Source organism: Phascolarctos cinereus, unplaced genomic scaffold, assembly GCF_003287225.1.
Source record: "Phascolarctos cinereus isolate Bilbo 61053 unplaced genomic scaffold, phaCin_HiC Scaffold_726;HRSCAF=1367, whole genome shotgun sequence".
NCBI lineage: Eukaryota > Metazoa > Chordata > Mammalia > Diprotodontia > Phascolarctidae > Phascolarctos > Phascolarctos cinereus.
The window spans coordinates 333,970,888-333,995,501 of record NW_027556098.1 but is presented as its reverse complement, the minus strand read 5'-3'; the positions used below and the strand labels follow the sequence as shown (position 1 = coordinate 333,995,501).

Genomic DNA, 24,614 nt, shown 5'->3' with positions numbered 1-24,614 from the left:
CAAAGAAAGGTAAAAGACAGTCCCTTCTCTGAAAGAGCTTACATTTTAAGGGAGGAAACAACACACAAAACAGAGCTGAAAAGTGAAGAGGGGAAGGAAGAAGATACCTGGAAGTCTTGGCTCTTTCATAAGTTGGAACCCCCAAGAGAACCTCACCAGTTGTACAAGTGAGTGGTGGTAGGGTGTTCCAAGGTGAGTAGGCCCCAGTTGCTGAGAAATGTGAAGAATGAGACAGCAGTAGAGGCATGATTTTGAAGACCAGGAAGTCGGTAATGGAGCCAGGATGAAAAAGCTTCAGATGGGAGCTAGAGATAGAAAACAAAATTTAAAAAACATTATATTGTGTTGGGAGAATACAACATATAAAACAGTTTAGAGGCATAATAAGTTGAGAGAGAGAGAGAGAGAGAGAGAGAGAGAGAGAGAGAGAGAGAGAGAGAGAGAGAGAGAGAGAGAGAGAGAGAGAGAGAGAGAGAATGAGAACTGCAGTAGGGGAATCAGAAAAAGATTCCAATAGGAGATGGAACATGAGAAGAGCCTGAAAAGAAGCAAGGCATTCTAAGAGGTGGAGATGATTAGGAAGTGCATTCCAGGCATACATGACAGCTTGTGTAAAGCCACAGAGGTGGAGAGGCAAGGCCAAATTCCCAGAACTGTGAATTCTTCCCATCTGGCCTTTGAGATAAATGGAACAAGACTAATCTCTCTTTCAAATTCAGCCCTTTAAATACCTTAAAACAGCCATAATGTACCCCCCCCCAGTCTTCTCTTCTTTGGGCTATGCATACCCAGGTCCTTTAGCTTATTAATCATTCATTCACTAATTAATCATTCATAATTATTAAGCATTTATTAAAAGTTTACTATGTAAACATAGGCCTTGCCATCCAGGTTGCCCTTTTCTGGAATTTCTTCAGCTTATTTTACAATCCTTATTTTATAATTCCCCCAACTGAACACAATACTTCATATAACGTGTGACTAGGGCAAAGGACAGAAGGATCCTGACCTCCTTGTTCCTGGAAGCTATGCCTCACTTAAGACAGCCCAGGAAGGCATTAGCTTTTATGATTTGCCACATGATCTTCTAACCCCAGAGGTTTCAGAAAAATTCTGTCCAACCACAACACTTCTATTTTGTACTTGTATTTTTTAAACTTTGGTAATTCAGGGTTTAATTGAAAACCAGCAATGCTGGCAAGAGGTGATGAAGACTTCTGTCAGGTGAATGATCTGGAGCACAGGTGCAGGACCTTCAATTTAAGATGTCCATCTGGAGGGAAAGGCCTTCTCAAAAGAACATATAGGAGCTTCTCATATCTGATAGAAGGAGAATCTATTTCCAAGAGTTCCATTGTGCTAACCATATATCTTTGTGTTGCTGTTAAATAAAACTTACCCTTGATTGTAAATTTAAGACCCAAGTGCATTATTGCATCAGAATAGAAGAGCTCTGGAGTCTAGGGAGGAAACAATTGGAAATCAGTAGGAAAGATCATCCTCCCTCCTTTTGCCAAGTTGTCCCCATATGTTTGTCAGATAACCAGTTGTAAAGGAAAAGCAGAGAAGGTGAAGGAGCCACTTCATGGCCTACCAGAGAGCATCAGTGTTCACAATGATATTTATGCACCATGGGACAGTGGTATGTAGCCTTATTGTAGTACTTTTCTTATTGTTTATAATTTGAAATAGATGTGGCCCTTTCACTTTGCTTACAACATACTGCTTTGTGTTTGACCCTGCAATCACCATCTCATCTGGAAGTATCTGGAGAATGAAGGAATGGAAGAGGGACCCCAGATTAATACCTACTTGAATCTGTAGACCAAAAGCATCAGAGTTGCCATACTATGGAGATGACATTTTTTTAACCTTTACCAGAATTATGAGCTTCTAAAACTTTACTATTATTCATGGACACTAGTGATCTTGCCCACCAGGTCTTTGGAGGCCAGAAGTCAGAGGATAGATTATAAGAGTCTAAGAATTAATTGTAACATGCTGGCAATGACTGATAAGGAAATTTCCTCTTGATGGATGATCTGGTCCACAGGCTGGGACCTCATGGAACTATTTGGAGAGAGGTCTCTTCACCAAATATATAGCAGCTGCTCTGTTCACCCCTTGGAGTCTCTCAAAATCTTTCGAAACTAATCTCAGCCTTAGTGAGAGCAAAGTATCTGTCCCTCCAGTTACTGAGTCTAAGGTCCCCTGGAGCTGCATCCGTTCTTGTGTCTTTGTACCACTCTTTAAGAAAAGCTATGGCCTAATTGTATACTTGAGTTCCAAGTGTGGTGTTGTATCACACTAAAACTGATTTTGAGTTTTTGCCCAGGACAAAATCCACACATAAGACTCAATATTTAACTCTATTGAATTTCATTTTATTACAATCAGCCCAGTGTTCTAGCCCAGGAAGATCCCATATATTATTGATGTACCCCAACTTTGGGATTCTCTGAAAATGGGATAAGTCTACCACCTGTGCATTTGTCTAACTCACTGATAAAAGTGTTCACCAGAACAGGGCTACATAACAAATGTAAGCTATTTATTACTGAAAATTGCTTAATTTCAAAAACAAACACATTGGTTTTTTAAAGTCCTTTTCCATCCTTCCTGTTGGTGACATCCTTTCATGGAATGCTCAGATATGAGTTGTATTAAGCAACTTCTTTATTTTGCTCTTTCTTCTCAATCAGCCTGTATTTTTATATGCAATGTTATAAAATGTTATAAAACGATGAGTCATTGAACACATTTAGAACAAAACAGCACATGAAACATCATCCGAAAATGAATTAGTCTCTCTCCAGAGCATCTGAAAATCTTTTCTACCTGGTCCATTGTCACATAGTAATTATTTCCCCTTCACTATTTCTTTTACCTCTACCTGAGGTCAGAGGTATCTTAGACTTTGCATGAAGGTAAACAAGGCCCAAACTATATTTTGTATTTCCTAGGAAACTAGGGGGAAACTCTGTCTCGAAAGTCACTCTTCCTTCTCCTCCACTTCCTTCATGTAATACACCCCTCCCCCTTCACTCTCCAAGCAAAGTTTAGAAATGAACAACATTAACATTTTTCTCTTGGGTAGCTTTCTAAATCCTATTAGAAAGCAGATCTGGAAACCGTGAAAGAGTAATTAAGTTACTTGATTATGTTTTAAAATAAATCAGTGAATCCAACATTATTTTGTATGGGGGAGCCACTTAAACATTTCCTTTAATTTTCTTTGATTACTTTTTCAAAGAAAATATCGTGCTAAGGGCCTTTTTTGTGTTATTCACATAGTACCCCCTTTAAATTGGCTACTGATTCTTTTTTCAATTTGCCTTGAGGGGAACTAACAAAGGGAACTAACCAACAGTTTTCTACAGTTGATTTAAGACCATTTAGAAGTATGTCTTTCAGTTAGCTCTAGATTTCTGAAGAGTCAGGGAAGGAAGGAAGGGAGGGAGGAAGGAAGAAAGGAAAGAAAGGAGAGAGGGAGAAAGAATGGACCTTGGTGTGACCACTGGCTCTATAGTTGGAGAATGTGTGTTCATATCATAGTACTTGTGTGGCTTTGGACAGCTTACTTAATATCCCTAGGCCTCAGTTTTCCTACCTGTAAAATGAGATGTTTAACTAGATAGTAAGTCTATGACCCAATGATCTTGTCCCTTAAGTTTTAGGTGGACAAAACTTTGGACTCTATTAATAAATGGCCACATTTACATGACAATTTACATATAAGTCTTTCCAATAAATTGCCTGATTTCAACTTCTAGGCAACCCTGTTGAGAGAGATTATCCTTATTTTTGAGATGAGGACATTGAGGCTGCAAATTATAATGATTCAAATGAAGGCCACCTAGATTCTAAATGGTGGAGCCAGGACTCACATAGTAGTCTTGTGTCCCCAAATCCATTGCATTTTGCTTCTATATAAGCTCATTCATATATACTAATTGAGAGCTTGGATATTGGTTTGTTTGTCTAATGGAATGGAAAATTAGAAAAGAATAGATTCCTGTTTAGCCTCCGAAGTAATCATTAAAAAACCCCTACATATGTCAGTGCCTTTTCAGTTATGTCTGACTGTCCATGACCCCATTTGTCATTTTCTTGACAGAGATACTGGAATGATTTGCCATTTACTTCTCTAGCTCATTTTGCAGGTGAAGAAACTGAAGAAAATGGGGTTAAGTGACTTGCCCAGGATCATATAGCTAGTAAGTGTCTGAGGTGGATTTGAATTCCTATCTTCCTGATTCCAGGCCCAGAACTCTATCCATTTTACCATCTAGTCATCTAGAGGTCAGTGCCTGCTTGTCTATATTAATAGAGAGGAGATTAAGTGTGGAGAATTGGAAAAAGGCTGTTTCACTTTAGTGTAGTACTCTAATAGATGCTAGTTGGATGGACACAGTCACAGAAGCAGAACTGTTTTGATTTTTGTTTTTAATGTGCTCTTGGTCAGCACTATTCTTCATAGGCTAGGATAATTGAGAACCGACTTGAATATGGAGTTTTATTGGTTAGTTTATTAAAATATAAATTATCTTTAATTGTATCCCATACCATTGAAACTGCACAAATACAAAGGGTCAAAATATGGGCAAGGTGATAAAAGAGTAGCACTTCAGTAGCATGTCATATTTCCTAGTAAAGCATTCTTCATCTTTTTCTGCCCAAATTCCCTTATATTTTTTCCCATACATGTTGTATATGATTTTAGTTGCTATACATGTTTTCTTGGATGCTATAAAAGCTTTTTAAGTGCAAAGACTATTTCCTTTTTGGTTTTCTATCCCTTGCTTTCCTTTGAAAAGTATTTATAATGATCATGTTGGTTTTACTACTACTACTGCTACTACTAATGTTGCTGCTGCTATAACTTCTATGCTGCTGCTGCTGCTACTACTACTAAGTGAATCAAAAGATTTTAAAAGCATCTTAATGAAAACCTATTCAATATTAATAATCCAGATATCCCATCAAACTAAGGTAGCTATAGAAATAACAATTGTTCACCAATAAGAGAGAAGATTGATAAACATTCTTAGAGTATATGATAAACAGGTAAAAAAAGGCATAGAAATAGAAATACTTCTGGAATAAGCAGATATCTAAAGGCCAATGATATACCATTGTCTAATTTAACTGAAAATTACATCCTAATAGAGCTTATAAGGTTACTGAATTCCAAGAATGGCATCCAAAATCCTTCTATCGATCACAGATATCTTCATGAATTCAGGAAAAATATAATGGCAAAGAAAAATTAAACTAATGACTGAACCATATGGATTTCTTTGTGGTATAAAGTTTGTACCTGTCTGAGCATAAAGTTGAGGGGGAAAAAAAGCCCAACAGGGGAGAGGGAATTTCCCATTTCTATCATACACCTTTGGAATGTGGACAGTGCCAGTTAAGAACAACCCTACCTTTTCTCTTCTCATTAGACAGTTCCTTTTCCCTAGTTACCAACCAGTACTCTACCACTACAGAGAACTTTCTCTGAAAATGTAAAGGGGGAGGGGAAAGATGAGTGAGTGAAACCATGTCATCTTCATTATTGTCATTTTCATCATTATTAATGACAACAACATTAACATTTATTCCAAACTTACTATGTGCCAGCCACCATGCTAAGCACTGGATATATTGTAGCCTTGGCCCATTCAGCAAAATGGTGCTCTGAATCATTTTAGCTTGAAGGATAAAAGGTTTATGTTTAAGGAGCCCAGACTTAATGATCAATGTAGACTGTCCAAATAAATGATGGAAACTATGCTATATCACTGCAGACTATAAACATTTAGCAACTATTGCACACTTGAAAAGATATGCCCTGGTGGCTAGTATTATTCATCAGAAGCTGCTTGCTTTCTTTATTAGACTAACAGATGACAAATCCCCATACAATAACTGGGATCTGAAAATATCCCAGTGAACCCAACCAACAAACTGTACTGGATCTGGACCATAATCAGAGAAAAAAATTGTGTCCACAATAGTATGGACATAACATTGATCCATTTAAAAAAAAAACAACCTTATTTTACATTGAACAATTTTAAAGGATTTCCTACTAATACATTTTGTTTTTACATCACCAGCATTTTAGTAGCTCACACTATCCCAAGTAGTTATAATCTGTAAGTTACATGAAATGAAAATGTTTCAAAGTATAAAGACTTAGCAGAGGAGATCAGAGCCATGTAGGAACAAGATGAGATATTTAACCATGCCATCCCTGTTGACCTGTTTGCTACTGGAGCTGCTTTGAAAATATTTTCAGTGAATCTACAACCCAGTATGTTCAGCCCAATGCTTTTATCCCTCAACAAGAAGCCATTATTTTAACCACCTATCAAATAGCCCATCAAACATTAAAGATAAAAGAATATTGGCAGAATGGTAACTTGTCCCATGATTTTTCTATCTGAACCTCATGGAACAAAGAAGAATGAGATAATAATAATTCTAATAAGAACAACGGTTATAATAACAAGAAAAATGCTCATCTCTGTGATATTTTAATGTTTGTACAGCATTTCCCTCTGAGGGATTTAGAGCATGCTACCTACATTTTTGCAAATTGGGGCTGGATTTGTAATTTCAGTGGTAGAGAGAATTTCCAGTGAAGAAATTCCCTCTATCAATGTAGGTGAGTGCCTTAACAGCAATTTGTCATCTTAGAGAATTGCATAGAGCATTGAGAGATTAAGTGACTTGCCCAGGGTCACAGAGTCAGTATATGTCAGGGACAAGACCAGCTCTTCCTGGTGTTGAGGCCAGTCCTCTATCTACTCTACTTTGCTGCTTCTTTTAGAGGAATAATAAATAAATAGATATTTATATTACTGCAAATCTCTTTAGGTCCATTATATAATTGGAGATAAGCCACAATTCAGCATGGTAGGCAACATAGACCCTTACAGAAGAGGAAACAGGCTCAGAGATTTGCCCAAGGTCCCGCAACTAATAATGTCTGGAGGTTGGAATGTGTGGGAGGATTGCAGATCTTAATGCTGGTCTTCCTCGCTTTAAGCTTAGTACCCTATGATAGCTAGATCTGGATTCATTTAGCACCAGAAAGGAAATGGAATAATTCAAATATTAGACCAATCCACATAGACTAGGCATTACGGATACCTATTCACAAGTCTCTCTCTGTTAGGAACTGGGTATGTATGAGAAGAAGGTAGAAATGATTTTGGCAAAGTTAATATTTTGAACATTAATTTAGCAGATGGGATTGAACACCCTGTCGATATGAAATAAAACAAATAAATATGAAACATTAATTCTGGTTCTTAACATGTGAAGATTATAGGAATTCTGGTTGTCATCTAACTTTATTTGACAACCAGGCATTAATACTACACTTCCCCCTCCCAAATTGCTCTTCTAACTGAGATTTCAATGATATGGTATCAATTAGTTGATCCCATACCTTTACCTTTCCATCTTTTTTACTGTCTCACTGCTGCTCAATACTTTAATCTAATTGTGTCACCATGGTTAGTTTTGCCCTGGATTGTCTCATTATGTTGAGGACCTTCAGAAGCACTGTCAATTTCTGTGCATTTTTCTTCCTTATCTATGCCTCTATTCCTTGGTTTACTTGAGGTTTCCCAGAACCATGTTTTCACTTGAATTACATTCTTGGCCTTCTGTTCCTATCAAATTTCCTTCTCCCTCTCTCTTCTTTTTGTCCCCATCTTCACAAGATTGTACTAATTTCATCATCATTATCATCATCATCATGCCCACAATACAGTTAGTTCCTCAACATTCTTAGAAGTGGAAGTAAAGGCAAATGTATCACATCTAGTGAGCGCAGGCTATGATACTGAAAAGGAGTGATGGCAGTGAGAAGAAAGCAGAAGATCAGGTGGGTGTTTATTTCTGGGGTTGTGAGAACATCTTCTTTATGTTGCCTATTTGGGAAGAATGTTCTCTTTTCATTTGTGGTACAAATTTGTTACTTAGGCCACTGGCCATACTATCAACAAATAAGGGTTTTTTTTAAAATAAGAATTGTAACAACTATTAAGAAATTTGGTAACATTTTTTATGTAATTATTTATGTATTTGGAAAGGAAACTACTTAACTTTTCTTTTGGAATCCAGAATGAACATATTTTAGTTGATTGTATTTTGACTTGTTTATTTTGTTAATTGTTTTTAACAAGAATTTATATAGAATTTAATATTTCTCCCCTTGCTTTTCCTTTTTCTCTTGATTTGGGATTTTTCTGCATGAAGAAAATTATGTTTGAATAGTAATTGGATACTCCATTATTTTTCAGAATAGATTGATGCTTTATTTATTTATTTTTTAGTGCCCAACTGAAACCAAAGCAATATTTGGAGTTCATTTGAAAATAGTTGGAGACTGGACAGGTATGTAGAAAATATACTTTGGGGCTCAGACTTTAAGGCATTTTGAAACAAGTGTCTTCATTTGACAATGAAGAATAATCAACATATCTTATTCATCCATTCACTTATTAAGTAATTAATTAAAAATCATTTATTTATTCATTCATCCATTTAATTGTTTGTTAATGTATTCATTCATCCATTCCTTTATTTACTTATCCATCTATCCATCCATCTTTTTTCTATTTATCTATCCATCCATTTATCTTTCTGTACTTTTTCCCCTCCCCTAATTGTAGAGATCACAGGAGTGAGCCGTTATGCTTTGTAATATTGCATTCATCAACAAATGTTTATTGTCTAGATGCTTTGGTGGCTTCAAAGAAGTCATGAGATGTGGGGCTTGCCTTTGAACTTAGAATCTAGTTATATAACAACACAAGGTAGTTTATAATTATTTCTAGTCTAATGATCCAGATAAAAAGTTCTGTTGGGGGAGGAAGAAATATCAAAAGGAAAGGAAAGGGAATGGAATCCAAAAATACCTGTTTGAAGAGTAAGAATATCCAGGAGGAGTATGTCTGGTGGTGACAAGTTCAGTAGATAAGTCAATAAAGGCTAATGAATGAGAAACGGCCATTAGATTTGACAATTAAGACAATATTAATAATTTTGGAGAGAAAATTAGATTGAATAATGAGGTGGGAAGGTGGAATGGTGAGGGTTAAGGAGTGAGTGAGAGAAGAGGCAGTGGAGATAGTGAGTTTAGACAACTTTTCCCCAAGAGTTTGAGAGAGGGAGGAGAGATATAGGAGTATATCATAAGGGAATGTAATTACATGTATAAATGAACATATTGCCTTCTTACTTAGAATATAAATTGCTTGAGGTCAGGGTCTATTAAATCACTTTTTCCTTTGTATCCCCAATGCATTTCTTGGCACATGGTAGGTGCTTGTTGAGTTATTATTATTACCAAAAATACAGTTTTGAGCACATCAGTAAATAACAACTTATATTTCTACTTCTATCTCTTTACAAAACCTGATTCATTAGCCTTCCAAATGACAGAGAGCTAGATAACAAAACTGTACTATTACATAAAGCTCTAAGAGGTTTCTACCACTGCAAGAGATTCTGGAAGGTGACTTTCCTTTTCATGATGAGTTTCACATGTCCCCAGGTGAGGAAACCATGTGTAAGCTCAAGAACAAAGCCTTTCAGACCTGTTTTGAGGTCTTATCTCAGTTGCTTTTTCACATTTTCAACTGATAAAAAATATGTACAAGTTCTTTTGGGAGAAACAAGTCAGTTGGAGCTCATCTTCAAGGGTGATTTGAGATTTTCCTGGAGGCTTCAAACTTGGGAAACATCTGTCTCTTTGGCTTTTGTTCCAGCTCCTTTCCTGAAGCTTTCTTTGTTTCTTTATATGTTTCTTCTAATTTACCTACCATCACTGGCTTGGATTTCCTGAGCAGATATGAACAATGAAAAGCCAAAAACACATGTAAATCTACAGCACTGACCTTTGGGGGTAGTAATGGTCAACAGAAATATTTGTGATGCTTCAAAAGCTGGAGTATTAGAGAAGCAGTAATAGTATTTCTAGTGTAGGGGCAGCCAGGGGGGCACAAGACTTTGAAACAGGAAGACTTTAGTTCAGGCTTTTCTTAGTCACTTACTGGATGGCAAATCACTTAACATCCCTGTTAACTCATCTGTAAAGTGTGGGTAGTAGTAATGTCTACCTCACAAGGTAATCATGTAGATCAAATGAAGTAACATGAAGGAGCTTTGAAAATCTTAAAGTCCTATATAAATGCCAACTGGCTTTTACATATATATTATTTATTATTAATCATATATTTATTGTTATCCAAAAGTCAAATCAATGGGTAATGAGCTAGTACAGTGAATAGGGTGCTAGACCTGGAGTCAGGAAGACTCATCTTCCTGAGTTCAAATCTGGACTCAGACATTTTCCAGCTGTGTGACCTGAGGCAAGTCACTTAACTTAAGTTATTTAATTTGTAAAATAAGCTGAAGAAAGAAATGGCAAACCACTCTAGTATCTTTGCTAAGAAAATGCCAAATGGGGTCATGAAGACTTGGACCCAACTGAAAAATGACTAAACTACAGCTACCACTAAAAGCCAACAGAGAGCAATCTGAACTTTTTAATATAGGCTGAAATATAAAGAACAATAAAAATGCTTATATTAATAATTAGGTTCAAAAATATACGCAAATAATATCCTAAGCCAAAACAAATACAAAGAATATCAGATTATAAAAGTAAAGCTTCACAATATAGACTTTACTCTGCTCCCCTAGTCCTACCCTACTTTACTATATACCTAGTTACCTGCCAATAAATTATCTTGAAACAATGTTTTAATGTTATTCAATTCATAAAAGTATCAGTTGAAAAAAATTCTAGTAATTTCATTATCTCTCACTTTAGTTTGATCCTACTAGAGAATACTTAATGTCCTCATTTTCTTTAACATTTTTCTTATTGAAAAATGCCATGAAATAAAAAAACGTCTTGGAAACTGTATGATCCTACTCAAAATGTTGAATCTTAATTCAATGTTTTTCTATTAGATGCTACCTTGGTTGTTGAACATATACATCAGGCTTTTATTTGAAACACTCCATATAAATTCCAGGCATTATAATTCACAAGACATGTTTATTCATGTTACCTTTTAGATGTAACTGAATACTCTTTTGAAGACAGCAATTTACCTTTTAGTCTAATGCATAAAGGAATAGGTTTAAGGTGATGAAAAGAAATAGTGAATTTTACTTTAGACATTATGATTCACTAAATTTTTATCCTGATAAAATTTGTAAATGTAAGTGGACAAGATTATGTAGATATGCTTAAGATCAAAGAGACACAGTGATTCACAGTGTTGTTCTTTTAAGAAAGTCAAAGATTATGCAGTTAAGTTTGTAGGATTGTAGAATTTTAGAGCTAAAAGGGATTATATAGTATCTTGTTTTTCTACTTCAAATATTTATTTTTTGATTAAATATTTTTGATTAAATATTGGTTTTTCTCATAAATTGAATTTGAGTGATTAATATTTTGGATTTGATGAAGAACATTAAGATGACAAGTTTCATACCTGGGTTATCCTCTCATGTCCTGGAATAGCACTTGATGTAGCAAAATATTTTAGAAGCAACCACAGGACAAAAAGGGATTAGATTAAATTTTTTTAACCTTATTGTGATTTTTCTCTTGAATTTCCCATGCTAGTGGCATCCGAGAGCCTGGTTATCTCAGTTCCTCTCTTCTGTAGTCCTCTAATAAAGAGAATTACCCTATTGCTTTCCAGTAACCTGATGTGGGTGTGTGTCCATTTACACTCTCTTTCCTACTTTTGCTGGATGTAGGAACTTCTTCCTCTGGTCAGATTCTCTTTTTCTAGCTTAATTTATTCTCAGAGCCCAAAAAGTATGATTGTTAGTGTTAGTATGGGAAGAGAATAGTTGGTATGGCTTGTTTTACTGCAAAATGTACTGTATTTGAAATAAGAAGGCCCAAGTTTGAATCTGCCTCCATCATTTATTGGATGCATGACAGAAGAGGAATCCCAACTTCTCTGGGCCTCAGTTTTCCTCACATGCAAAATGGTATAAATAATTTCTCAAACCACTTCCCAAAGGTATTGTGAGAGAAGCCTTTTTACAAGGTGAAAATCACACCATACATCTTTTAAATTGTTATTGATATATATTTTATAATCACCTTTATTTCTTCTTTTTTACAGCAATAGTGTGTTTAATAAAATAAAGGACTTCCTTTTGAATGATGGGAAATTGGAAAGCAGTTTGGTATAAATTAAGATTTGTTCAGTAGATTTATCAGTTTTATTTCTGAATAAACCTCATCTCTATTCCTTCTCCACCACCACTACCACTACCCCTCCTCAGAAAGGGGGGGGAGCACTTCAGTAAAACTAACCAGCATATAAGCCAAGTCTGACAGTTTATGTGCTCCTACATTCAGTCCTCCCACACTGAAAAGAAGGAAGGGAGCAACTTTTATTCATTGTGAGCTCCTAATGTTGTAGTATAAGGTCAAGAGTACTGACTGAAATAGGAGTCAGGAGGCAAGGCTTCTAGTCTTGACTCCACCTCCAACTAGTCTTTTTGATGTCAGCTTTCTGTGGATTATATGATCTAAAGATTCCTTTCTGCCCCTGAATTCTCTGAATGAGCTTCTCTGCAAAGCTCTTAGATTTCCGATGTTACCTTCCTAATGACTCGGTTACTATCATGTAGAAGCTGACCCAACAATAGTCATGATGATGAATGTGAGAGCACTAAAAGGTTCCTAGAAGACTCAAAATAGAAATCATCACTGAAGTGCCATTCCATTCAATTCTCCAATGGTCAAGACACTGTGCAAGGCTCTGATGATACAAAGACAGAAATAACAATGCTACTACAGAGGGTTGTTGGGAGGGAAAAATATTTTGGAAGTTTTAAAGTACTAAATGTATTTCAGATATTTTCTTCTTTTTTGGCTTCAAAAGTTTCCTAGAATGCATTCTTCCATAAGCAAACTATTAACTTATCCTCTTAGGCAGTGGCTCTAATCCAGGCTCTTAGAGAGTGGCTCACTGAGCTCTGGGACTATCTTCTTGCAAGATAGAACATTATTCTAGGACATTATGTTAGTACCTTGTGGGGTTGGACTTTCAGTCACGTCTAACTCTTTGCAAACTCATTTGGGTTTTTTTTGGCAAAGATATTGGAGTGGTTTGCCATTTCCTTCTCCAGCTCATTTTACAGATGAGGACAGTGAGGCAGATAATGTTAAGTGACTTACCCAGGGTCACACAGCTAGCAAGTATCAGAGGCTGCATTTGAATTCAGGTCCTCCTGACTCCAGGGCCAGCATGCGATCTACTGTGCCACTTAGCTGTCCAATGCTAGTATTTTAGGGATTGTTAAATACCTTCTCTTTTGAGCCACTGCCTTTCAGATCAATTTCTATGTAACTTGGTTAAAAGTCAACTGAAGACTATTTTGCCTGGTTATAAGGTGAAGTCAGAGCCAGGATACTTTTTCCAAGATGAAGGACTTAAAATTTTATTGGTATGCACATCTTGTATATTTCTTTGTCGGTCTGTCTATGTCCCCAGCTGATTGATACCATTTTAATCCATTTCACCAAAGGAGGATCTATTTGAAAAGATGAAAACTTTCAACATATAAGCTGAAAAACATAAACTATGATAAAATTTTATACAAGGAAAATTTGAAGGAACCTGGGGCTTATATTCTGGTTAGTGTATTTAATCAAACTCTTGGCTAGTCTTCAGGTCTTCTTCGTGTGGGATTTCTGGATCATTGCCAAATTCCTGGATTCCATGATGTCTGTCTACATGATCCCTTGTTGTCTCTCCAAGAAGACTTTTGGGTTGAAATGACATTTTGTTGTTATTTCAGAATCTATCATTCCCCTGAGATGAAGCCACATGGTGAATTTTCAGTTTTGGCTTAATTACATTTTTATTCATCCAAAATTCCTGTCAGTCTATTCCTTCAATTAATTTATTCTTGTGTAATCCTGTCATATGGCGATATTTTAATTGTCTTTACTAGACGGCTCTGTAAAGGCAGTAACCGAAATGTAAAAGTATATGCCTCTTATTCCCCCCCACATCTTCTCTGTGTCTTTGAGTGTGTGTGTGTGTGTGTGTGTGTGTGTGTGTGTGTTTGTATGAGAGGTTGTCTGTTCATTTGTTGTTCTTATGCTGTACATTAATGAGAAGACTAACATCAGGAAACTATGCACTGAAGCAACATATGTGTGATATGTCTTTTTTCCATCAGAAAAAGATACCTATCTGTGAAACATTTACTGGCATTGCTCTATAATGATCAGAATGAGTATATGGCAGTAATTGAATGAAGGATCATCAATTTTGAGCTGGAAGGAAGCTCAGGGGCTATCTAGTCATACCCTATCATTTTACTGATGAACAAACTAAGGCCCAAAGAGGATCAGAGACATTCCCAAAGCCACAGATGTGGTAGGCTGAAGGTGGACTCCAGGGTGATATGGTGGAAAGAATGCTCAGTTTGAAGTCAGGTGAGAGTTGAATGTGGGTCCTCTGAAACCACAACTTATACCTTTCCCACTATATTGTCCTACCTTGTCAGAAAACAAATATTTCAGCAAAGACTACATTTTAAAATACGTCCTTAATACTTAAATATGTCCTTTGTACTTCCAAAATAGAAAGCTATTGATTGACACAAGATGCCCTGGTCTTCTAATAACCTTTCTGAGCCTCACTTTCCTTATTTGTAAAATACAAAATATTGTAAAATAAATCAATTCTAGTGTTAGAGATTTAAGCTGAAGGGAAGATATTAGTCTCATTACTATATTTTATAACTTCAAGTTAGGAAAAAATGAAAGCAATTATGGACAGTTTTTATTGGTTAATATTTGATACTACTGAAACAACTGCCTTAAGATTGCTCAACATGTGAGCCTACTTCCAAATAGAACTACTTTTTCTTCCTCATTTCTACTATACAGAAGTAATTCACTTTGAGTCTCACTGAGAATATTGTTACTTCATAGGCTTATTGTAAGCCTCAATGTAGTAATGTTTGTAAAGCACTATGTAAATGTTCATCATTTTTGTTATTTTTTACATAATTCATTTGTAACTCAATAGCTCATAATTTATAATATTCCTACACCTTCAAGATGACCTCTATGTAGATAACTCCCAAAGCCTTGACTTCTCTTGTACGCCATGAATCTTCAGGTTGTGATGCTTATAGGACATTTCTATCCGTGTGGCCCATTAACACCCCAGGCTCAACAAGTTGAGAACATATCCTTTCTCTGAAGCTTGCTCTTCCTTTTGGCTTCACTGTTCCTCTCAGTGATATACCCAGTCATGCAATCTCTCATATTTGAAACCATGGTGTTACTTGTTATTATTATCTTTTAAAAGTTATTTTAATATTCTCTCTCCCTTAACTCTTTTATCCATTTACTCCTAATTCTACTCCCACATCATATCTTGCATCTGAACCTTCCTCCTCCTTTCTGTTGGGACCAGCCTAGGAGAGGCCTTTATTAGCACCTAATTAGATTGATGCAAAAGCTTCTAATAGGTCTTTCTACCTTATATCTTTCTGTTTTCTGATATATACTTTGTACTGTTCCTAGAATAAGTTTCCATATCCATAGATCTGTTCATATCACTGTTACTCAAAAATATTGTCACTGAGTAAAATTCAGACTTCCTACCTTGGCATTTAAGGCTTTCAGTCTTGGAGTGGTTTCCAGAAAAACTCCTCTGACACCCCATTCCATCTAATTTAGCACATTTTTGCTGCTCTCTTATGCACTTATCATTTGTGTTATAGTTATTTATATAAATGCCAGAGACATTAAACGCTAGGAGAGCAAGGACTCTATTTTCCTCAAACCTTGGTTATAGTTGTATATATACACAATGACAATTCAAGAAAAGGGTATTGAATTGCATTTGAAGTAGTTTGTTGATTTGAATACCTCTAAGTTTATTAGGTGAGTCTTTAGGGAGAAGGAAGATAACTTTAAAAAAAATCCCTGTCCTACATTGTCTGCATTAACAGTCAGCCAGTACAACATTCCTAGTTTCTTTTTCTGAGCCAGACATCTTGGGGGCTAGGCATGAGGTAGGAAAGGTTTCTCAATATGAAATCCTTTGGAATTGTACCTCCTTTTTTGAAATTACCTTCAGAGTTACTTTGAGAGCCAGTTTTGTTGCAATAAGTATCTAACTTCCCTAGGGGGACTACTTTGGGAAGTAAACAATAATTTAACTTTATGAGTTCTGTTATCTTTGATAAATCAATTCTAGTGTTAGAGATTTAAGCTGAAGGGAAGATATTAGTCTCATTACTATATTTTATAACTTCAAGTTAGGAAAAAATGAAAGCAATTATGGACAGTTTTTATTGGTTAATATTTGGTACTACTGAAACAACTGCCTTAAGATTGCTCAACATGTGAGCCTACTTCCAAATAGAACTACTTTTTCTTCCTCATTTCTACTATACAGAAGTAATTCACTTTGAGTCTCACTGAGAATATTGTTCAGCTAATTTTATGGCATATGGTATAGCTGAGAGACATCATGCCACTGTGGATAGACAGGCTACCTCAGTCAGGTAAATCTCTGAATCCTGCCTTTGACACAAATCGGCTTCTATGCCTACTTACACAAAAGTGGCACTTTACTGCCTAGTCAGAGCATGGATGTGACCCTGAGTCCTCAAAGCTTATTCCAATGGAGTTCCTATTTTTTTAAGCGTCTACCAATTTAGAGAGGCTTTGTATATGCATCCTATAACAGCTAATGTCTACTAAATGAGGATCCGTATATCTAAATACCAAAAGACTCATTGCCAGAAAGTTGGTAAATACATGCTTGTAATCACACATAGGTAAGAGAGTTGGCCATGGAATGTAAAACCTTAATTCAAATCTAGTCTGACACATCTTGGCTGTCACCTAACTTCTCAGTGCTCCAGGCTAATGGTGTCAAACTCAAATAGAAATGGGGCCACTCCCTGCAAAGCTTTGATTTAGAAAACCCCATATTAACATTATCTATGTTCTATTGTATTTTTAGTTATTTTGCTTAGCATTTCCCAATTACAAACAATTACATGTTTGACACTTCTGCTCTAGGAATTCCCTAAGACTTTAAATTATAGTTAAGTCACTGACATGCTTTGGTAGGGGGAGTTAATCATTTGGTGCTCCTTGCACTAATGAAATAGGTTCATTCACACACTCAATGTCATACCTGAATACACTTACATATATGTGCACCCCACACACACTTCTGTACACATTACACATCAGAGGCTTGTGTAGACAGACACAGTTTTTACAATCCTAAAGGTTATGCTCTATTCAGGGCATGTGAAAAAACATATATACTTATATGTATGTGTATACATTTATGCATGCATAACTGTGTGTATTTGACATAATACCCTTGGACTGGACAAAATTAGAATGATCCTTAAGCTTTGTGGCCATCTTTCACAGTAATGAAGGCAGAAAAGGGGCAGAGATGCTAAGCATGACACCTCTTTTAAACCATTTCTAAACTTTTTTTTCTATGATTCATTGAAGGACATGGATGAAACAAAATCATCCAAGATAAAGAGAATGCTTCCATTTTATCTAAGCCCTTTGTGACCTTGAACTAGTGAAGAGAACAGTGCTAGTGAAGAGAATGGCCACCCTAATGACATCACAGATCTATCAAAGAACTGTCATATTGTGAATTAATTCTTAATGAATGTAAGCTGGGTTTAATCAAAGCTGAGAAACCGGAGGCATACTTCTCAGGAAACTTACTGACTTACTTCATCAGGGAAATGAGATGTGCCTTGTGTGAACATTGCCATTTAAATTCCCATCTGTTTTCAGGAGGAAGGATAGATTGTTTTTTCCTTGGTTTCTCGGTTTATGAATGTGAAATTCATGCTGCCATTTTTTAGTAGCTGACGGCTCACTTATAATGCCTCTGAGAAGATATAGTGGCTGATTAGTAAGTGACTATAATGCTCTACTTGTCAGGGCATTTTTTCCCCCTTGGCTACATTTAACAAGCTCAGAGAAAAGCCAGTGGATATGGAAAGGGACTGAGGAATGTGCTGTTTAATCAGAAATCTCAATTTCTAAAAATAAAATCTAAACAGATTAAATATTTGATGGACCCAGAATATTCTGCTTATTCCCTTTTATCAGATGAAATGTGTATATGTGTGTGTACATGCACATGTGTGAAATAAAAATTTAGAGTCGTATTTAATTGAATTTTTAGGTAGTATGTAGATGCCACTTATGTAATTGTCAGGCTTTATTATCATCTTCTGATATTTGCATACACACTAATAAGAAATAGGGCTTATGTGCATTTTCCTCAGCAACATATCTTAACCAATGTCAAGATTATTAACACTATATTTTAGATGTGTGTAAATTGGGGTTAATATTTCATAAAATCTGAGTTAATGTAAAGAAGACAAAGGCAAGAATTTCATGCCACCATTATAATCATGAAGAGCAATAGACACCTATTTGAAAGTAGCATGGCAAGATGAATAGAGAGCTGACCCCTGAGTCTAGGTGATGTCTGATGCACAGTGATTGCATGAACCTAAATGAGTCACTTGCCCTCTCAATTTCTTCCCTCCAAAAAAAACCTGGTCTAAATTTATAAATTATAAAACAGTTGTTGAAATACATGAGTCTAGGCCAGGTTTTCTGAACCTTTTTATGTGTCATAGACTTCTTTGGCAGTCTGAATAAAGCTTATGGATCCTGTCTCAGAATATAATTTTTAAAATTCATAATTGAAGGAAATGCTAATTTTTAGTTGAGGTTAGTGAAATAATGACAGAATATTTTTCAATCCAAGTTTGCAGACAGTTTGACATTTATCCATCTAGTCCTTAAGTGTCTGTTATGAACCTTGGATCTAGAAAGTTTCCTCCCCAGGAGCTACCTATACATATTAAATTGTAGGTCTGGCCCCAAAGAAGAATAAGCATCTTGAACATCTACTGCATGACAGATACTGTGCTAAGTGCTTTACAAACACTCGTGTTTGACCTTCACAACAACCTTGCAAGGTAGATGCTGTTATTACATTTTACAGTTGAGGAAACCAGGGCAGCCAGAGGTTAAGTGACTTTCCCAGGGTCACAACTGGGTGTCATAGTGCATAGAGCACTGGGCTTGGGATCAGGAAAACTCATGTTCATGAGTTCAAATCTGGCTTCAGATATTTACTAGACATGAGACCTTGGGCAAGTCACCTCTTTTTGTCTCAGTTTCCTCATCTATAAAATAAGCTAGAGAAGAAATGGTGAGAGTGTCTGAGGCAAGATTTGAACTCCGGTCTTCCTGGCCGCCAGACCAAACTTTCAATGAAAAACAAACACCAACACAAACACCTCCCCCTCCTTTCCACAACCCCTTTCCCACAATTCTATAGGTTAAGCTCAGTACAAACCAAGTTAAATGGAGATAGTATCCACTTATGGCTGAGACTAAAGGTGTCCATCAAGCTATTGATGACAGACCAATGGGGGAAAAAGCCACACCATTATTCAAATTAATATGCAAGTAAGGTGTTTTTATTTTCTCTTCAAAGAGTTTTTATATAGGTAGGGCAAGTGATTAGCAAGCAGAGAGAATCAAGGAAGTTAGAAAACCGGGCCAAACATAATGCCCTTAACCAAGGATCAAAGGAAACAACCGTTAAAGAGCCAAACATCAAAGCCACAAATCCTAGAAACTAGACTAGGAAATGTCTGGGTCAGGACGCAATAGGTCTGAGGCCAAATTTGTGTGTGTGTGTATATGCATGTGTGTATATCTGTGCATGTCTGCTTACGCATGCTGGGGGGAGTGCATGTAGGGCCTCACCACAGAGGTCAGGGAAAAACCAAATCAAAACTAACTGAGGCAGCAGAAGGTGCCCCTCATGAGTGTGATTGGCTTCATGCATACCAGCTTCATTTTATGATGAATCTCTAAGTTCTTCAGCACTCCTTCCCCTATAGTCAATTAGCTGAAGGCAATGAAAGTGTGAGTTTAGACTGTAATTGTTTCTAAAGGAACAGGAGCCTCAAGTCAGGATTAATTGTCACTTTCTTCTTGTAGTTATTTCTAAGTGGTAAGAGAGGAGGTGGGATTTCAGAACTGATTGAATGACAAGAGGATGAATACTAAGAGTAGGTTAGTCAAACATTCTTGGAATGCTGATTAGGAAAGACTTGAAGATGGAAATGAGATAAAGGGAATCTTGGAGATAACTGCCTGGCAGGTCTGGAGACTTTGGTTAAGAAGAAATGAAGATAAATAAGAATGTATGAAAGCTCTAGAAGTGTTTTATTAATGTGTTTCTGTGCTGTAATCACTCTCCTATGCTCCACATTCCATAGTTTCCTATCTTATAGGTTAAAAAAATATTAGGAGAAGGGAGGAGAGGAGAAGGTAAACAAAGCATTCCAAGACCGTGACTTTAACTAAAAATATGTTTAGCATTCCTCATCCATTAGAGGCCATTACCTCTTTAGAGAAATGAGAAAAGTGTGCCCTAATGTCAGCCAGCTCGAATCAATTATTCATCTATAAATTTGATCTGATTTTCTTCACTTACTTTATTGCATTCATTGTGACTTTTGTTTGTCTTTTTGCTTTCTGAGCTTTGAATTGGCTCATGAGTCTTCCTATGTATCTCTGACTTCCTTTTATTTATTACTTGTTACAGCTCACTAATATTCCATTACATTCTTATACCGTAATTTCTTCAGCTGTTGCCCAGTGAACACTTGTTTTCAGTTTTGTTTTGTTTTGTTTTTACTACCATAGAGTGCTGTTATTGCTGTTTTGAGGATGTATATAATTTTCCTTTCTGTCATTGATCATCTTGTATTATGCCCCTCGGTGGAATCTTGGTTATGAATTTTCTAGCAATTTTTCTTATATGATGGCAAATTGTTTTCCAAAATGGCATGAAATGTTCACAAGCCCCCCCGAACTGTATTAGAATGACTCTCCATAGCTCTTCTAACATTGACTATTTTCATCAGTAGAAGAATTCATTTTCAGTTATAAGTTCGATTAGATGGTTGCTGAAGTCCTTCGCAAATCTGAAAACTTATATTCTATTGTGTTCACCAATTTGATTTATGGAGATGGCTGGTAAAGGAATTAGCAGAGTAGGGTATAAAATAGGAATTCAGTATAAAGTAGAGGGATGGACTTTTCAGTCTGACTATTGAAGTGTTATTTTCAATGAGATATTTTTATTGGCAATACCTAATTTTTAAAAAGCCAGATCTCAGTGGTTTAGTGATAGAAACATAGGAAATGAAAGTTTCTACAAGAAACTGATTAAATACAGCACCAGTATCTTACATAGGATCATAGATCACATTCAGTCACTCAGTCAGTTACCATCTATTGAACACTTACTCTGTGCCAGGTACTGGGCTAAATGTTGGGGATCCTTAGAAAGGTAAAAGTCGGTCCCTGCTCTCAAGGAGCTCACAGCCTGATGGGGGAAACAACATGCAAACAACAATGCACAAATAAGATGTGTACAGGCTATATCTGACATAGTCTCAGAGGGAAGCACAAAAGAAATTCTCAGAGGCCTTCTAGTTCAACCCTTTCATTTTACACATGAAGATCCTGAGGCTTAGGGCAGGTTGAATGATTTACCCATATTCCTACCCACAGTGAGCATCAGGGGTAGGATTTGAATTCAGGTCTTCTGACTCCAGAACCAATACACTTGTCAATAGAACATGCTGCCTCTTTAGACTTTGGGTTTAACTGATGGACTGTTGGTTTCTCCTTCCAAACTTAGCACTTTGTGTAGACAGTATTTATGTGGTACTTTTTCATGCTGCCTTTTACTGTAGTGATTTGTAAACATGTCTTTTCTTCCTTCCTACATGAAAAGGTTCTTACTACATACTTTACATCCCTGTAATAATTGCCTCCATCCCTTCCTTATAATAAGGCCTTGGTAAATATTTATTGCATCTTTTTATTAAGCAGTTATATATGCCTCTTTTTTATGGATCTGAGATTCAGTCTGCCAGCTGCTGCCCATGGTCATAGAGGTAGTGTCAGAGTCAGAATTTGTACACAGGTCTCTTGAATCCAAATTCAATGCTTTTTTAGGTCTTGCTTGGTTTTTTGCTATACCTCTTGGCCTCTGAAAACATAGACTGGGGCAGGAATAAAAGTGAAACAAGATGTCTAAATCACTACCAAAAGATAGAAGACATTTTCTGATCTATGTGTAACTTCCATATAAACAGAACCCTTGTTGAGCTGTGTAAGAAGTGTTATTTGCTCTATGATGCTACTGTGGATTTCTTTCCTCTGCTTTTGGTTGCAGACCCTGCCTCTACATTCTTCACCACCCCTATCATATCTCCCCACCTCCCATCCTGTCTTCCTATTTTACTTTGCTCTTAACAGTAGGCAACAGGTACAAGGGAAAAGAAAGGTAATTCTTTGGTGGGAAAGGGGAGTGAATGGTAAAAGGGATATTTTTCTATCTAGGCAAATGAAAATTGTTCATTCCTTTGAGTTGTGTTCAAATCTTCATGACCACATTTGAGTTTTCTTGGCAGTGGTTTGCCATTTCCTTCTCTACCTCATTTTACAGATGAGGAACTAAAGCAGACAGGGTTAAATGACTTGCCTAGGGTTACACAGCTAGTAAGTGTCTGAGGCCAGATTTGAACTCAGGAAGATGAGTCTCCCAGACTTTAGACCCTCTTCAATTCGCTGCTGCTTTGGGGGCTGGTAGAAGAAGTCTAATTCCTCATGGCAGTTCTTGAGATGCCTGAAAACAGAGATCATGTCCTTCCTAAGCACTTCCTACACGGTGCCCTTTCCTTCCCAGAAACTAAGGGAAGAGAGAATAATGCTTTTGGCCCCAGGCTAGAATTGAAACAAGAAGTGAACAGGCAACTTTACTGATGGGCATAATTAACATAATTATAGCTTGTACTCTGAGCTTTTCTTATACCATTGAGAACAATCTGTGCTCTTTAAAGTTTTTGCTTCTCTGGAGTGGAATAAAAACCTATTGGGATAACAGGGTAGTAGATTTAGAGGTAGAAGGAAACTTACAACTCTCTCATCTTTCAGGTAAAAAAAAAGCCAACTGAGCTCTAGAGAGGCAAAGTGACTTACCTTAGGCCACAGAATAAGAAGTAGAATTGGGATTCAAACCTAAATCCAGTCTGTCTAACAATATCAGTGTTCATTCAACTGCCCCAAACTGTACACTTCACTCGTATCTGCTGGCTCTGAGTTACTGTCTTTTTTTTCTTTGTTAGTTGGAGGTAGCTCAGTTGCACAGATAAGGATTTAGGAAGACTTAAGTTCCAAAATGGCCTCAGGTAACCTACTATTTTAACCTCTGTCTGCATCATTTCTCTCATGTAAAATGGGGATAATAATAGCACCTACTTCCCAGGGTTGTTGTCAGGATTAAATGACATAACATTGGTAAAATAATAACATAGTGCCTGGCATATAGTCAGCACTTAAAAATTGCTTATTTCCTTCCCTTCCCTTTTATCAACAAATTTCTCTGAGGAATAGTTTAATAACCACTAACTCTACTTTCTGCTTACCTACTAATTTCTTAAGATCATGGGATTAGAGATTTAGACTTGGAAAAAAGCTTACTATTACTGAAGGAGAAGTGCAGTAGGGAGGACTCTGAATGCAGCGATAAGATCTTTTGAGGAGGAATTCCTGTTTTTATGGACTCAAAAGTAGAGAAAACCAGTCAGGAAACCTACTTCTTGGAGGCCATTCTGGGCTGAATTTCATCACAGAGTAACCAGTGAAAAAATGTACGACAACTAACTTAGTAGGATCTGAGTGCTGGAAGTCTTTAAATGCCTTTTATTGCTTGACATGTATGTTTATATCACTTATGGTTTTAGTGTGAAGTTAATACTATATTCATGCTCTTTAATTTTGTTAAAAAGGTTTGCAATAATAGAGTCTTCACATTCTGTGAAATTCTTTTTTTATTGCTGACATCTTGCACAACTTCATTTTTCTGTGCCAGATCTTCTAAATGATGTTTCTTAGTTTCTGTCTCAATTTAGTTTATAAAAAAAAAAAATAAATTCCATTACAGTGGATTCCAAAGTGACTGTCTACATTCTTTCATAGACACTAATTATTCTGCATCAACTGTTGTTCCAAGCTGTGCCCTCTTGCCTTAGGGTATGGAAAGCCTTTTGGCTCTTGAAAGTTTTTGTTGCAATGAAATTTGTCATAATGAGTCTAACCTGCATGTAATTTTTCCTTAGACCATTTTGTAAGTCACTCTGAAAATGTCACTATTTATACCATTTCAACCAGTAGAGAATATTAAATTCTATACTACTAATTATATTTTACCAAAGAATAAAACATAAACAAAAAGAGAAACTATTTTGTGACATTCCTATATGTACCTGTGGTAAGAATAGATTTGTAAATTTAAGAAATGGTCTAAGAGAATGGTGATGGAGATACATAAGCCCAAACAACTAATGATTTTCTTTCTTTGAAACCTTAGTTTTTGCAGATGTAAAATTTCAAATTGCAAGTACATGTTAGGTAGTGGGTTTTTTTT

General features: G+C 36.4%; 1 protein-coding gene across 2 annotated transcripts in view; it reads left to right on the top strand.

Annotated features, from left to right (window-relative positions):
• NOX4 (NADPH oxidase 4) overlaps window positions 1-24,614 on the top strand; it is a 232,975-nt gene that overhangs the window by 124,459 nt on the left and 83,902 nt on the right. For both annotated transcript variants that reach the window (XM_020993815.2, XM_078156966.1), the window contains one exon: window positions 8,340-8,400. In XM_020993815.2, the coding sequence (XP_020849474.1) occupies window positions 8,340-8,400 (61 nt within the window). The remainder of the gene's footprint in view (window positions 1-8,339; window positions 8,401-24,614) is intronic.